The sequence below is a fragment of the Haemorhous mexicanus genome, chromosome 3 (genome assembly GCF_027477595.1).
Source record: "Haemorhous mexicanus isolate bHaeMex1 chromosome 3, bHaeMex1.pri, whole genome shotgun sequence".
NCBI classification, from domain to species: domain Eukaryota; kingdom Metazoa; phylum Chordata; class Aves; order Passeriformes; family Fringillidae; genus Haemorhous; species Haemorhous mexicanus.
Genome location: NC_082343.1, coordinates 99,620,163 through 99,637,182, shown reverse-complemented (window position 1 = coordinate 99,637,182; position 17,020 = coordinate 99,620,163). Strand labels below are relative to the sequence as shown.

At 36.8% G+C, this 17,020-nt stretch overlaps 1 protein-coding gene across 1 annotated transcript in view; it reads left to right on the top strand.

The window, feature by feature from the left end:
* The window catches only part of MYT1L (myelin transcription factor 1 like), a 221,092-nt gene that overhangs the window by 153,209 nt on the left and 50,863 nt on the right, over window positions 1-17,020 (top strand). The window contains exons 11-14 of the mRNA XM_059842822.1: window positions 5,910-6,157; window positions 8,442-8,678; window positions 10,363-10,484; window positions 11,408-11,476. Of these exons, the coding sequence (XP_059698805.1) occupies window positions 5,910-6,157; window positions 8,442-8,678; window positions 10,363-10,484; window positions 11,408-11,476 (676 nt within the window). The remainder of the gene's footprint in view (window positions 1-5,909; window positions 6,158-8,441; window positions 8,679-10,362; window positions 10,485-11,407; window positions 11,477-17,020) is intronic.

The window sequence follows — 17,020 nt, the reverse complement described above, 5'->3', positions numbered from 1 at the left end:
GTAGGAGGTGCACACTCTTATACATGAGAGACAAGTTTGCAGTTAATCATGTTGTTGTATATGTAAACATCATACAAATAAGACATGTTTTCATGTTCATACAGTATTATGAGGAATGCTGTCATATGTAAGTTATTTTAAAGGCCTTTTAAAATAAATGTTTTTTATACGGTGCTTGCTTCAGGACTGTTGCACTGGCAAAAGACATCTCCAGCTATTAAGCTCCTGGGATGTATTGAGATGGCAATAAAAGCTAAGTAATAGAGATAATCCTTATGATACTGTCTGGGAGACCTGGCCTTAAGGGTCACATTAGGATTCTCACCTCCGTGCAGCAGTTCAGGTAACCCAGAAAGATAACATACTTGCTTTGTGGGGACGTGGAAGTAGAAAACCTAGGCCTCATTGTGCTTCAGAAATCACTGCTACCTACTTAAAGAGGCATTTTTGCTTATTTTTGTCCCCACAAATACCCTGGTTGAATCCTCTGGAAAAGCTGACATATTTAAAATGTTCAGGAGAATCCTGATACTAGCTTCAGTTCAGGAGAAGACAATGGATGGAATCAGTCAGGCGAGAAGTTTTATATTAGGGGAGAAAAATGAGCTACAGAATAAAGAAGGATTGTAGCTTTTGAAGACATCAGGAGTTTTTCAGAACAATACATTTATATATACATATATATTCTATGTATATATACATATATATATATATATATATATATATATATAAAATTAACCATACTTTTTTTTTGAGTGCTAGCAGTTGTTTTTTTTTTTTTTTGTTAAAGTATGTTATATTACTCAGTGACTACTATAAGAAATACCAGGCAGGTGTCAGATTTTTTGTTTAAGAAAACAGAAAGAAACATGCTATACAGAGCAATTTATGCTATTGCCTGAACACAGACTGACATTTTAAAGTAGTTAAGTGAACAAATAGAAAATTACTATGGCTCTTGCCTTCATATGTCTGATATTTTGGATATTTTCCTTTCTCATAGAATTAACAGACATATACTTGCACTATAGCACAAAGGAAGAGGGTTGTGAAGGGAAACCTATGTTTAGTAAAAGACCTTTTTTTTTCCTCATACCTTCGTCTTATTTGTCTTTATCAGAATAAGGGCTTGAACAGCAGAAGAAGTAAAGCACTAACTGTAACTATGGTTAGGAAGAATATAAGTATACATTAGTATAAGGTAAATTAGGTATTAAATATTGCATATGTATTCTGTCTACTCTTGCAGAAAGGAAAGCATCACAGTACTTCTGGGGCTCCTGTGAAAAAGCTTATTTTCAGATCAAATTACCGATGCATAAGCAACAGATACATATTTTTCTCATTTAAGGCCCCTTTTTCAATAAATAATGACAGATTTCACTTTTTTTCCCAAATCACCAGAATTTGAAGATGTGTGTAGCATTAAGCACAAGTTTACAGTGGCCTTAAATAATAAAAGGCTATGTTGAGGCAGGTCACTGTCTTTATGCACACCCATCTTCCTTTGATATAGGTAGGAATTTTTCCTGGCTATAGGACTGGGAGTAGGTTGTTTCACGGCTCAGTAGTGTGAGGCAGAGGGGACTGAGGGACACTGCATACCTGTGACTCATGCTGCTGTAGGAAGCCTAGGGGGCTCGCGCGCGCTGGGAGCGGCAGAAGCCCCTTAACGCTGGAGCGGGTTGGCTGCCAGCAAAGGCTGCTGTACGCCTTCATTCCACACTCCTGGCTCTGCTGGACCCTGTGCACACTACACCTGGTTCCAACACCAACAGGTGTGCTGTTTGGCCAGATGGACCTGCCATCATGGTCCCTGAGGTGGGGCCAGATTTGAGTTCGTCTTTTCTCTATTAGTGATTTTCATGAAACTTCTAGTATTCACAGCTCTGAAATTTCAGAAGTACTCCAATATATTTGGCTTAAATTGGCTCAGGAAAATCAGTTGAATTCTTAGAATGATGAGCTGAAGTCCTGGGCACACTGAAATTGTTAAAACATTTTGGCACTGACTTTCAATGGAACAAGGATTTTGCTGACAGTTATTGTAAATAACTGAATATGAAAGAGATTTCAGGAAGAGACTCTTCACTTAAAAGAGCCACTTCAAAAAACACCACAGTATTTTTAAATGGTTTTATATTTGTTTATAAAAAAAAATTAATGATTGCTACTAAAGATTTTATGGAGGTCCAGAGAGCACACCTATTATGCATGTCAGTAAAGCATGTTTATATAAAAGCAGATTCAGTTCCAAAAAGTAAAAAAAAATCCCAAAAGTACATCTAAGGTTCTGGGGGGAATGTGCAGGTAAACAGCGCTTTAGTTCTGACTATATGAGAGAAGTAGTCTTAAGGATATGAAAAATCAATAGCTTCACGTCTCAATTCTTTTTTAATTGTCAGCTACTGTGGTATTTTCATCATCAGAGAAAGGGATTATATCAGTAAGTGTAGAGTTGGGAGTGACAGGAACATAAATAGCACCTTTGAATTGTTTCCTTGGTATTTTTTTACAATATGGTTTACTAAAAAACAAACAGAAAATGTATACTTTGGATTGTTGGGTAGGGTGATCTAGCAATTCTTGAGAAATTTTTTTTATTTTTGGGCTTGTTTTTTCCTTTGTAGCCAGTTGCATTGTCTGTTGGGTGCTTTGCTTATGGTACACAGCAGTAAAGATAGGAAAAGCTGGACACAGCAGGCAGTGGTGATGGCAACACTTTCACTTGCATAGGTGATGGCAGAAATTGTTGTCATCCCACCAATAGGTCTGGGTCATACTATCAAAACACTGGAAAAATGTTATGAGTGCGATTCATCTGACCATATTCAGAGTTTTGTAATGTTAACACCAGCAGCTGAGTTTGGCACCCATTTCAGATTCAAGAAGGGTAGATGCTTCTCTCATTTAGTTCGTCTTTTCCTGAAGTGCTTGTCTAAAACTGGTCAGGTGAATCATGCCCTGAAAGTTCCTCTTTTCTTCCACTGCATGTATAGGAAGCCTATGATGACTAGGTCAGGTACCTGAAATTAGGTGAGATGAATCTTTTATTGTACAAGTCAGAAAAAGTATTGAAACCGTAATTAATTTACTAAAACATTCAGTATATTTAGACCATATTGGGTGTGAAGGTGCCTGGGCAGAACTGGATTCCAGTCCAAATACCTTCCTTTTTTCTTTTTCATGTTTGGGATATATCCCACTCACCCATTGTTAATTAGTAAGAGAAGCTTTTAGACTTTGAGAGGTTCTTTGTAATCAGCCCCCAGGCATAATCTGATGGAAGCCCAGTTAGGGTATGCAGCAGGTTAGACCTGTGTCTGTTTTTAATGGGGAAGGTGTTCTTCACATTTGGTTTCACTCTGGATTGCAAAGCATAGATGGACTGCAGAGCTTCGTAAACCTGGTGCCACAGGGGTGGGCATTGTATCAAGCAGAACTACCTGGTATTGAAACAATGCAGCTTTCCCTTCATTAGTGAACAGATTGATTTTATTCATTATAAATCGATGATCTTTGTTTCTCTGAAAAGCTAATGTGAAATGAACAGTCGGGGTTATGTGACTCATCTTCAAATGTACAGCTGCAGTAAAGTTAAATAACCATGGCCATTTCTCTCCAAGTAAGTTTTGCTTAAATTATTGGTAACCTGAAAGCTAATAATTGTGTAGCATGCTTGTAGCACTTTACATCTTCAAAGTGTTTTGCAAGTGAATCACAACACAACTAAATTTTAGAAGCAACTTTCTGTTTATAGAGAAAATGAATTCAAGGGATAATGTAGTTTGACCAAGGCCACAGAGGAGTCCGTATCAGAGCCTGCATGAGTTTCTGATGGTTAGTCCTATGTATAAAAGCTGCCTCTTTCCCTCCCTCTCTTTAGCACACATTCTCATATATATATATATATATATATATTTATAATTTCACATGTAATATGTCTCTTATGTCTGTCTAAATGTGACCTGCTGTAACAAGACTAACATCTTTTGAAAATGACAAAAGTCTTATTTGTTCCTATGATTTTTGAAAGATAGCTCTAATTTGGCAAGTTCAGTGGTACAGAGTGCATGCTGTGTTAACATATCACAGTAAAAACTGAATTATTCAATTACTTGCTTCCTTAAGGATAGGAAAATTCTTGTGTGTCTTGGATACTGTAACAAAGTAACAATGGATAAATGCTGAATTTTTAATGACCACCACTGACTACTATATTAATAATGAAACTCTTGAGGAACAGTTCACAAAATTATTATTAGTGGATAGCCTGCTAGTGTAGTGCTACTATGTGTTCAAAACAAAAAAAAAAATGTGATGAATGTTTAGCATTCACTTCACTTAAAAAAAAAATCACACCCTGTGCATTATGTGGCTTTCCTGAGAAAACTCCATCTGTTATGATTTAAGTAAAACACTATTTCCTTTGCAGTAAAAATAATGCCATGATTTTTTTTCAGTTCTTTAGAGAAAGGAAGATGACATAAGCTCTAGCAGAGACATTTTGCTTTCAGATTCTTCTTTTGAACCCTGTCTGCCTACCAAAGCAGCCCATGGTTCACAAATGGGCTGTGCTCATGGGAGCAGATTATTATATGTATGTCTGTTCAGACAAATACAAGTGAAGAGCCTGGCATTTAAATGGAGCCCATCACGCAAGAGCTCTGTCTAGGGCCTGACCTTTTTTGTATAGCTCTCTAATCAGCATGCTAGTTGGTTATTGTTACACTGGGCTATAAGGTATGATCTCTGCAGTATACATTTCCATCTTAAGGGGAAGTAGTTGCTGTAATATGCGTGGATGTATCCTCTGACCTTGACTTTTATTTTTTTTTCTGAAAATACATAAACTTCTACATTTTGGAGACAAGCTCACACTTTCTTGCATTTTTATAAATACTCTTAAAACAGCGCATCTGGGAAGAGGGTTGGGGAAATAAGTGGGCTAATAGGGCTGCTTGCCCTTACTGCTGTAATACCTTTGGCTGCAAGAAGCATTATTTAGAAGCAGCAGCAGTGCTGCCTTGTGTTTAGATAGGCTGGACATGGGCACTGTCAGTGCCTTGGCTCTTCTGTGACCACCTGTGACATGTCAGTCAGAGCACAGCTGGGCATCACTGCCCGCCCTGGGAGCAGGGAGGGGTGTCTCTGGTCCTTACCAGCTTTATGAAGAGTTGTAGGTGCTCAGGTTGTTTAAAGGGGGAGGGGAGGATTTTTCACTTGTCCCTGTGTTGCCATTTAAACAGCCATTGCTTCTGCCTTTGTGCAAGTCATGGTAAAACTAGCACATGACAACCACCTTTTTTCTCCTATCGTGCTCCTGTCTCTGGGATGGCCAGTGCCATATTTGCCTGTGGTGTAGGAGGAAATAAAGCTTTTAGGAAGCATGAGGTGTTTGAGGAATTATGGGTGGTACTGTGGCCCAGAGACCAAGCTCATCAGTCTTGAAGTGGGTTTGATCTCCAGTAACTCTGGGGAGTTCTAGGCCTTAAACTAGCAGTTCCTCATGTAAATAGGAAAAGGTCCCATAGTGTTACATTGCCTGTCATTAATAAAAATGAATGAGCTGAGCAGATTTGTACCTCCTGTCTGACTATATATGTGGGGTAAAAGCAGTGTTTCTGTGTTTTTATTGTTTTATAAATCCAGCCTGTTTGTCAGAACAATTCATGATCATGTCATGCAGATTTTTACAGGAGGTTATTTCATACGGTCTCACACATGTAGCATATAAAACTCACAAACAGAAATCAAGAAATACAGCCATCATTCTTATTGCGGGCTTTTTTTTTGGCATTGGTTACTGTTCCTCATTATAAATTTCACCTCCAGCAGTTTGTTTTCCTCTTCACTTATGCAGAATGCTTCTTCTTTTTGAGTCATCCTTGTCATATTTCTTCCCACAGCTAAACGCTACTGTAAGAATTCAAGTCCAACCAGCAGCACAACAAGCAGTTATGCCCCTAGCAGCAGCAGCAATATGAGTTGTGGTGGAGGCAGCAGTGCCAGCAGTACCTGCAGCAAGAGCAGCTTTGACTATACTCATGACATGGAGGCAGCACACATGGCTGCTACTGCTATTCTGAATCTCTCCACCCGCTGCAGGGAGATGCCTCAGAACCTCTCCACTAAGCCTCAGGATCTCTGTGCAAGGGTAAAAATCAGTAAATCTGTTTGTTGATGAAGATTTCTCTTAACTGTTCTTGCTCTGTGGCCCTGATTGAGAGAAAAGCTTTAGTACATCTGGCCTTTTTTTTCACTCAAAATTAACATAATCTGGTGGGTCTGCTTAAAGCAGCGAGGAAAAATACCAAGAGAAAGATACAAATTGCTCTCAAGTATTGCAGGAAATCATGATGCTTTATAAACTAATGATACCGATACCGTGTACTCCTTTTTTAAATTTGTCTCTTACTATAATTATAAAAGATGTTTGGATTACTCAAGTGGTACTGATTTCACTACTGTTTGGGTATTGTTTTTTTTTTTTGCAAAATGCAGTCTGGTTCATTCACTTGGCAAAATGATTAAGATTTAACTCTGCATTTTCATTTAAAAGTCACAAATGGGACCTAAGCTTGTAAGATTCAGTGCAGAGAAATCTGTGGTGCTGTATGTTATAATTTTTTGCCTGTCTGTGATACCAGAGTTCTTAATGCATAATATATTTGAAATGAACAAATCCTCCAGTACAGGTGACTTAAAATGTGCATAACAGTCTTGCAGAGTGACTGCTGTACTGTATGTTCATACAGCCTCAGAATATTATAAAATGGCCATCACAGATACAAATAAAAGCTTTGTCATTAATCTTTCTGTATTAAGAAAAAACAGTGCACTATAAACATTTGTTAAAGATTTAGGAGTTTTTATTTTTAACTTCAAAATTTTGGCTCTGATAGCTGTTCAAAAATGAGTATTTAACATGCACAAGCAAACAGTACAGTGTTGCCTACAGGAGACCACTAGATGGCTGAGCCGACAGATGCAGTGCAGAGGAAACATTTTTATTCTGCTTGTAGAGAGATTTTGAGCTGGCAGACATGTTCTGTTCTTCTCCTATAGACAAAGGTTTGCTTTTCCTTACTGTGCAAACCGCCTCATGTTATGATCATTCATAACAAACTAAACCTATAGCAGTAAATATTAGTAATATTCATGCTCCAAGCCAGAATGGACTTTGTTTTCAAGTGCTGCTTTTTATATTAATTGATTTAATACTGTTCAGGAGGGAAATCTCTTTCTCTCATGTAAAAAAATGCAGTTCTTCTCTATTCAGTATGATGGGAGAAGTTGGAATACAATGCTGAAAATCTTCTGTGTCTAAGCCAGAAAGGGCCTCTTTCCTAATGTGTCACTATATTGCAGCTGAAGGAATGAGTCTGAGGAGATAAACAAATACTTTCTAAATTAAATTAGCCAGATAGCAGCAATTAGATACAAGCTCTAACAAAAGGCAGTAATTCAGAAAGAGAGATTTGCATTTGCAGTGGTTTCCTGCAGCTCTGTTGTTACTCAAGAGGAAAGAAAGTCACTAGACATGCAAGGAGTCAGTTGGATTCACATTCATTTTGAAACCAAATTTTTCATGGAACACTTCATTTTTAGAAAGATGAGGGATTCTCTATGGGAATTTTTATGCCCATATGTTATCTGTCCTTAGTTTTTAAATTTTGTGTTCATTGTAAGATATCTTATTTCTCCCTATCTAATAGTCAACGCTTCTTTGTTTTTGCAAAAGAGCCCATACTCATCCCATTTTTCACAGTACCAGTTGTCACAGAAATTGGAACAAATTATTATCAGAATATATACATGAATTGTTAATATGTGTTCATCTGCAGGGAAGGAGCTGCGAAACTTAAGAGCATTTCCTCATTGACAAATGGTTTCCAAAAGGACTTCTTTTGGTACCCTACTTCCCTGTTTAATTTTCTGACATTATCTATTCAAGCACTGACTGCTAATGTAAAAGAAAAAGAGAAACAAAGATTATTTGATGTTAGCTGTTTTTTGTTTCTCTAATCACCCAGATGCATGCCAGGACTGAAGACAAGAATTATGCAGATGTTACCTCACAGGTTACTTCACCTGTCACAGAATAAATCAAGGACATAAAGACAATGGCAAGAAAGAAACCTTTAGAGCTTTCTCCTTTATATATCAGATTTTGCACCAATGTGCTGTGTGGCAAGAGGGGTGCTGAAGACTCTCCCCTTTCCCCCCAGACATCAAATTAGCCATTCAGGAAGAAATGTACTTTAACAGCATTAATGTTGTGTAACAGCATCATGCTATGTGTAGGAGGGGGCTCAATGCTTACAATCTATACAGGAATGGAAAAGCATTTTATCATTCTGCTAGGCAATCAGATTGAAGAAGAGGTAGCAGTTTGCAAGTATGAAGCTGCATTAACAATATTTTTCTTTTTTTGACAGAATCCTGATATGGAAGTCGATGAAAATGGGACGTTGGATCTGAGCATGAACAAGCAGAGGCAGCGAGATGGTTGCTGCACCATTTTGACCCCACTGGAGCCAATGTCCCCACAACGACAAGCTGTGATGAACAACCGCTGTTACCAACTGAATGAGGGTGACTGCTGGGACTTGCCAGTGGACTACACTAAAATGAAGCCAAGTAGGATAGATGAAGATGATTCCAAAGAAATTAATGTATGTCTTTTTCATCTATATAGTTCTTGTTGCAGTCTAATTTTGGTAATTCATTAATTTTCTGGAATTTGGAGGGAAATAGGAAGCAAAATTAGTATGTGACAAAACTGGTGGTTTTCTACATAAAGGGCTTTTTTGCTGGTATATCTTTAGGACTATATCATACTGGCACATTTCTGATCTGTGACTAAGTTCCATAAGACAACATTTGAACCATGAATGTGAATCATGTTTTCTAACAGCATCTCCTTGTTAACAAATATTTTCTGCAGTAAAGATGTTTTGCTATATCCAGATTATGTTACTCTGTATAAGCAAGTTGACATAACTGTGCAATACTGGGATAATCAGCTCTGAAGACAAGATATTCTCCTGAATTTGAAAACCATAAATGATGTGCTATTTGAAAGCATGTATTACTTAGAAATCATTTTAAACAAAGCAGCAGAGTATAGTATAAGCTTTCAACTATTTCAGCTAATTTTCTAGATTACTTATATGCTCTTGATAGCTCTGTGCAAGGGCCTGCATTAATGAAATACTTTTTCTCAAAAATACAAAGAAGGGATATAAGATATCAGTGCTAATTTTCTTCTTATAATACCAAGACAGCAGCAATAGCCTTTAAACAGAAGAGGCAAATAAAGAAAATATGTCAGTGAATTTTTATTGCTATTCAAAACAGAATAGACAGGACACTGAAGAGGTCTGCTGACAAGGTTCAGTGATACTGCTTTCTTCTGTCAGGTTTTAACCCTTATCCATTCTTCAGCCTAAAATCCTGCACTCAATTCAGTTTTGTTGTATGAGGTCTTCTAGTTGGTTTATAGCTAAAAATTAGGCTAATCATTTGTGTTTAGCACATCTCTTGCCAATTTTAATTAAACCATAAAACAATTCTCAGTATCTTTGAAATATACAACGAAGTGGCATTTTCACTAGGTAGCCTGAATGCATTCTAGCTTTGGTGGTACAGTTTTGCTATTAGTTTCACTGAAGTTGGCAGGAAATCTGTCACTATAAGGAAATGTGAGGTAAAGCAGCATGTTTTTCAAAGAACTCCCTACTTCTACTATGCTGTTTATAGCACCATCTGCAGGAATCCCTGAATCCCTGCATTCAGCCACTGCATTACTGAAATAGATAGGTTTGAATTTGTGAACAGCACTAAAGTTAATTACAAATTATATCATTCTGTCTTGCCAGACAGATCCATTGAGATTCATCCTAGACTGAGATTCTATGTTTAGATGTTAAGATTGCTTCTCTTTCATCTTTGAGGTGTTCTAAATCCTTAAAAATGCTATTTAAGTTAGCTTTTTGATGCATAGGATACTGCATTTAGTCATCTTTTTTGCCTTTCCTCTGTTGTGCAGTGGCTTTAGGGAGGAGACCTGAGTCTTTAGAGAAAAATAATTTGACAGCTACAGAAAAAGTCAGATTTTTTCCTTTTTATTTTTCTAATTGAATAAATTATATATTTCACATATTGTGAAGCCTTCATCAAAATATTCAAATATTACTCAAAAGATTAGTACGTGAAAGAATATAAAATAATTTCATTCATTTTCTCTGTCAGAATAGGATAAGAAGGAGAATACCATCTGATGACTCTGCTTTGCATTATTTTGTGTAAGTTGTGACCTTCTCTAGCTGAAATTAATATGTATATATTTACCTGTAGCCGGAAGATTTGGATCCTTTCCAAGAGGCACTTGAAGAAAGAAGGTATCCTGGTGAAGTTACAATCCCAAGTCCTAAACCCAAATACCCTCAATGCAAAGAGAGCAAAAAGGATTTAATAACGTAAGCATAATGTGAGGTGAAATTATTTATCTCCTTTTAACTTTTTCTCTCTTTGTCTTTTTTTAAACCAACGAATACATATACGCCTTGCAGTATGAGCATGCAACATTTGCAGCATATAAATGTTTCAAACTGCCAGTTAAGTAAAGTGATAAGCTAACGTGTATTTGCTTGTTCTTAATGATGCTATATTGTATGGAGACGCCATTTTCATTTAAACCTGTTCATTTTGCAGCTTTTCGATTAGGATGCTTAAAACCCCTTGCAGTCATTGCAGCTAAACTGGAAACAATGAAACTTTTAAAAGTTTTTTTTTAAACATACTTACTATTTTGGCTGTTTTTGTTTTTGTTTGGTGGCAGATGTCCAACACCAGGGTGTGATGGGAGTGGTCATGTGACTGGTAATTACGCCTCACATAGAAGGTGTGACTTCATTTTTTTCATGGTGGATTCTGTCTTTTCAATTTATTGTTTTCAGCTTACCTCAACAATGCTGTCAAAGTAAAACGTTGAACTATGTGTTAACCCTTTGAGTAATATATGTTGATCTTAAAAGCATGCTAATTTGTGTGTTGTATAAACGTCTTTTATTTTTAAATAGATTACTAAAATTTCCAAACTACTCCTTAAGCATTTAAGTAGTTAACCCAGGAATCTCCAATATTTTTGTTATATTTTTCTAGTTCATAGAGAAACAAACAAACAAACAAGAACATTTACAGTATGTAATTTTGGAAGTAATATTGATAACTAAATATATTCAGAGGGTTAACTATATTACGGAATTCAATATTACAGCACTTGCCCCATCGCTTTTCTGCATTACAAACTTTTACTTTTTAATTTTTATGTTGTGTTTGTTTGGGAGTGTTCAGTTAATGAGAAGATTAACATACTTGTATGTCCTGCCATGTCTTACAGTTTATCTGGCTGTCCCTTGGCTGACAAAAGCATTCGGAGTATGCTGGCCACAAGCTCACAAGAACTCAAGTAAGATATAAAGAACAAATATTTTCTTTATAAATATTTATTTGACCGCAAATTGTGTAAAGTTGTATCAGAAATTAGAAATGCTGTCTGGAGAGCTGCTGCAGAGGGGGCTTATCCTGTTTGGAACTTGTACTGAAGTCTCTAGAGATTCCCTACAGGGGTGCTCTGTACATGTCTGTTGGCCTAGTATGTCCTTTTGTGTGTCCATTAGGTGACAGGGATGGACAAAAGACAGAACTTCTGGAATTTCATCTTAGTGTTTGAATTCCTTTTCAATTTTTTTCTGATCTTTGCTAGTTAGAGCAGAAAATTCCCATACAATTAGACTGATGAAACACTTCTGATTATACAAGCAGTAAAGCATTGCAGTTTCTCAAACACAGTTGGAGGGATAACAATTTGGTTTTCCCAAACGCTTGCATAATTTTCCCCAGGTTCGTATCATTGCTACCAGCCTAATGCATTTTCTCATGTGACTATGTTTTTTTTAATGTTTACTTAGTTATCCCCTGCTCAAAATGGGTTCTTTCCCATTTTGTTTTAGTTCTTTGGAGTAACAATTTTGAACTATGAAATTTAGGGAATCATGAGATTTAGCTTTGCTCTGTCTTCCTGCACATATGCTCTACTGCAGCTCTCTGTGTGGAAGAACTATAGCATTTATTAGTGCTATGACAGGGCGGTGCTCCTGAGCTGGTAATTTGGTTAAGGTGGAAAAATTTTCACAAGAAATGAGGAAAATTCAGTAGGGAAAGTACGAATGGATACCACATGCTGCCATACTGCTTAGCAGTATTCTGGTTTTCCAATACATTTCTTGAATTCAGTACATGTGCTGATTAATAAAAACCCAAACAACTCTTGATGTAAACTGTGGGAAAAATAAGAAAGCAAGCATGAGAAAACTGCTGGAGTAAAATTGCTCTCTAGTTTTACTTAATTTAGTTGCTAGAGTTAAACAATACATGCAAAATTTACAGCTGATTTCCCACAAAGTAAAAAATAATGTTTTGAAACTATTAGTTTAGGTCATGCTGATATATGCTGCCAGAAGAATATGTGATATGCAAAAGGGGATGTAAATGAGATCAGGGAAAACATTTAAGTATAAGCAGAGAAAGACATGTACACCTCAGAGAAACTCACATTTGGACCTGGATTTTGGGTTGGGATGGGTCAGTGGTAGAAGTTTGAGGAAAAGTGAATGCATAAGCAAAAAACACTCAAGAGTCTTGAGGCAGCATGAATATTTTAAGCAAATCCTTTATGAGGTTTCTACTTATCTTAGGAAGCTGTTTCTGAATTACTTCATCTCCTCTGCTGTTCTCAAACATCTGCAGTCAAGGCTGCCTGGTAGAAATCGGGAAGAAAAAAATACAAAAATACCTAAACTTGAGATCCCACTTCTATATCATGCCACTCTCTCTACTTATTTCAAGTTTTTCCTAAGCAAAAAGCAAGATTAAGTTAAAGTAATATTTTTAGGTTTAAAATCTATTACTTATAATTCATTAGCATAAATTATTAATTTAGCAGTTATCATTATACCAGTTGAACACATAAAACTGTGTTAAGTTTCAAAATGAAAGAATTTTAAGCAGGCTTACTTAACTCAGTTCTCCTTTGTATTTGCACTATATGGCAATTCCTTGTTTTCTGATCATATATTTTTCCACAGGATAACAAAGTAAATCATTGCACAGGGCAGATAGTAATCATTGCATAAGCCAACTAATTAATTTCTTCTCTCTTCCTTTATTATCCCATGTGAGGCCCTGTCTGTCTTTCACTCCAGTTTTCGCAAAATGCTTTCTGAAGATATACCTATTAATTCACTCACACATTTGTCACTACCATCACATCTGAGTGTTTCTAAATAAATTTAGTTATTTAGTTATAAAAGAATTTTTTTTTCATCTGCAGTTATACTCTGAAGTAAATAGGGTTGGTATTATCCTAATTTTAAACCAGAAATTTAGGTATATCATTTTAATTGCTCACTTGGATACTTTTAGGGCTCAATTTGTCAATTCTTCACATTGTAGAGAACTGTATATGTTCAAACTCTTGAATTTGCTTGGAGTTATGGGAATTTAGCAGATCTGTGTAATGCAATTGACCATTTGTGAAAAGAGATGAACTCTGCAGAAAAAGCAGGAGAGTCGAGTTCCAGAGCAGCCATACTGTCCTTTCTCCTATCCCAAAACTCTGATTACTCCCAGTTTCCACTTGGTCCATTTACTCTGTCCTGTTTTCCTTCATCATTTTTTTCTGCATTTTTCTCTGTCTCAAGTTCCCTTGTCTGATCAGCCCATCTCCTGCCTTCTCCTGCCATTTATATTTTTATTGTCCTCTGTCTCTACATCCTGTGAGGCTGGTACAGAGACAGAAATAAAGCATCTTAGCATTTCCCACATATATTTGAAAGCAGGGAAGTAGGAGTCCTATGGATGGCAGCATCCTTTACACAGCTCTCATTTATGCTCTTGTTCTCTGCTTAAGATGGAAGAAGATGTGATCATGTAAATGTAACGTGCATGCACAAGGCAGCTAAACCAAAGCTACATAAGAGGATTTGATTTTGAAATTTTTGCACTGTGAAGAACTTCATTTACATTGTGTGTGAGGTCTGGGAGTATGATTTCCTTGTTTCTAAAATGAGGAAGCAGAAGCTGAAAAGAAGCAGAAATTCCATAATATGGGATACCACTGGCCATCTGTCAGGCCACCAGCCACCGTGGGACATTTTTGTGTCTGCTCTATTGCCTGGGCTGCTGTCTTAGCAGCAGTAGAAGCTTTAGTGATCTGCATGGACTGGCACCAGGAGGAGATGGGGAGCATTGCTGGGATGTTTCACACATATTTGCTGACAGCAAAATAGTGAGAATCAGGAACCTTGGCTCCTGCCCCAGGCTGTAGAGGGAAATGTATGCACATTTTTTACCTATTACCCAAGCTGAGATCCCTTCTGTCCTTTCCCTACCGATCTATACTGTTCTCATCTCTTCTTCATCTTTTATTCCTTGTTCAGGTTTTCAATGTAGTTTTTTCCATTTTTCCCATAATATCATTTATATAATATTTACAATCAAAATAATATAAGAATCCGACAAGGTTAGAGAAATATTTCGCTTAACAGTCATGCTTCTCCTTTTGGAAATTGTGGCTCCAAGATTCCATTGCTCCCATTTCCTGGCTCTCAGAATAATAATGTTGCAGCTTTCAATTAAATTGTTCCAGGGTCAGTCAGCATAATTATTCCTTACCAGTCATGCTTCTCATCTGTAAGGATTCTTACTCAGGTTTACCATGCAGATTGCACAATTTTTCATTTTTGCCCAAAGCTCAAATAGAAAAGTGAGAGCCTTTGGGCATAGTTTGTCAACAGACCAAAGCAGTTACAGCCTGGTCAGTGATCTCCAAAAAACAGAACAATATCTTCTGCTTTAGTTCTCAATTACTTATGCTGGGAAGAAAAAAAAAAAAAAAAAAAAGAAAAAAAAAAAAAAAAAGGGGTAGACAGCTTTAAAGCTGGAAAAATCAATATCTGGCAGGGAACCAAACTTTTCCAGGATTAAGATTTTGGTTGTAGTACTTGTGAAAAGCAACTAATTTTTAAAGGACCTAGGAACACTATATTGATGAGTAAAGTTAACTATGATGGGAAAGCAGTTAACAGCCCACCCAGTGACAGCTACCAATATTAAAGTATTCATAAATTAAATTCAGTGTGATCTTACCAAGGGGCCTTTTTTTATCAGTTTTCTTTATTTATTCCTTTTTATAGCAGGTTTTTCTAACAGTTTCTATTACTTCTAAACTGTAATACCATTGTGGAATTATAAATACTGTTAAAAACAACATTTTGAAGCACTTTAAATCTTACACAAAACAAGTAAAAGTAAAAAACCTAAGCAGTCCAAAGCTAGAATTAATTTTTGTTTTAAAAGAACACATTTTGTTCATCAGTAAATCAATCCCAGTTAAAACACAGCTGACCAACTGTGAGAATTTCTACTCGGTGTCCTGTCAATGTGGGAGCGTGAGAACCCACGTACCAGAGACTACCAGAAAGTGACAAACTTATTTCTCCTTAGTGCTACTTTGATGTAAAGATAATCACAGTTTTTGAAAGGTCATTGGTATACACACACACACACACACACACACACATATATGTATATACCCTATGTATATAGGTAACTAAGTGTTAGCTTGATCTGCTGTGGAACTAAATATCCCATCCTTAACATCTACCCTTGCTGTCTTGGGTCAGTTTTCTGCCAGAAAATCCCATTATTGCTTATTCTGAACAATCTGATCCTCAGGAAGATTGGCAGTTCAACTAGGTGCCTTCCAGTTTGGATACTCCCTGATACTGTTGTAGTATGCCCAGTCTTTCAGTCCCAAGGCATCTATGTGGATTTTCTTGTTTTCTGTGGGGGATGTCTTTTGGTATTTCCTATGGAGGGAGGAGTGCAGCCTCCTTTCCTGCACTTCTATGAAGCCTGAGAGCTTTTGTTTCCCACATCTCTTAACTCAAAATGCTGAGCTCAGTCTATTTTTGCATGTTCTCTGCAATCAAGTAAGAGTTAGAATTTCTGTTCCTCCATCTTTTTCCATGTCATTCTACTACAGTGATTCCATATTCTTTGTGATCTTCTACTCTTTCTCTTAACTTCCTTTCACTCATCTCGCTGTTCCCAGAGGTGTCACCCTGGCAGTGTTCCCATAGAAAAGTGAGCTTCTCTGAAGCTCCTGAAGCTCTCCCTGTTAGCTATGATTCTTCTTGAAAAACAACTCCATGCAGTACAGTGTTTTCATGATAGACAGGGGATCCTTACCTCATACTTCTAGGGAAACTCTTCTATATTAATATATTATCTATTATTTATTTCTATTGATGTGATTTTAGTGCAATTTGCTCAGCAAGAATTGGGAAGAAGAGGCATCCTCCCAGAAGTGGAGAAACTTCTGTTGTTTTTATTCTGATGAATAAAAAAAATAAAATATTACTGGAAAAGAGTAGTATTTTCTTCCTTGCTGTAGGCATCTGGTAAAAAATAGGCCTTTTCAAATATAAATTTAAAATGCAAAGACAAAAATTATTAGGTTATATTAGTAAAACACCACAGGAACATTTCCCTCTTTGGATAGGGAACCACATTATTCTTGGACATTGACCAGTGCCTGTACTATTTTAAACCTTGATAGCTCTCCCAATATACAGTCACTCTATGTACTCAAACCAGTTATTCCTGCAGAATTCTGTTTACCTGCTGGAGTGAATTCTCCACCTACATCCTGTGTTTTCCACTTGAGGTGTTTCTGATGTTCAGTTCCTGGATGTGCATTTGTTGTTTCATCCACAAAGAAGTATTATCCCTTGCCTTGCCTTCCCTTTCCCACCTTCCCCTTCCCTTTTCCCATTGAGATTACAGCTGTCCTCCTATAAGAATGCAGCAAGACTGAGACCTATTACATAGTTTTCACTCACTTTTATCTTAGAAAATTACTCTTTGCTGCAAGAGAAATAATCATTTC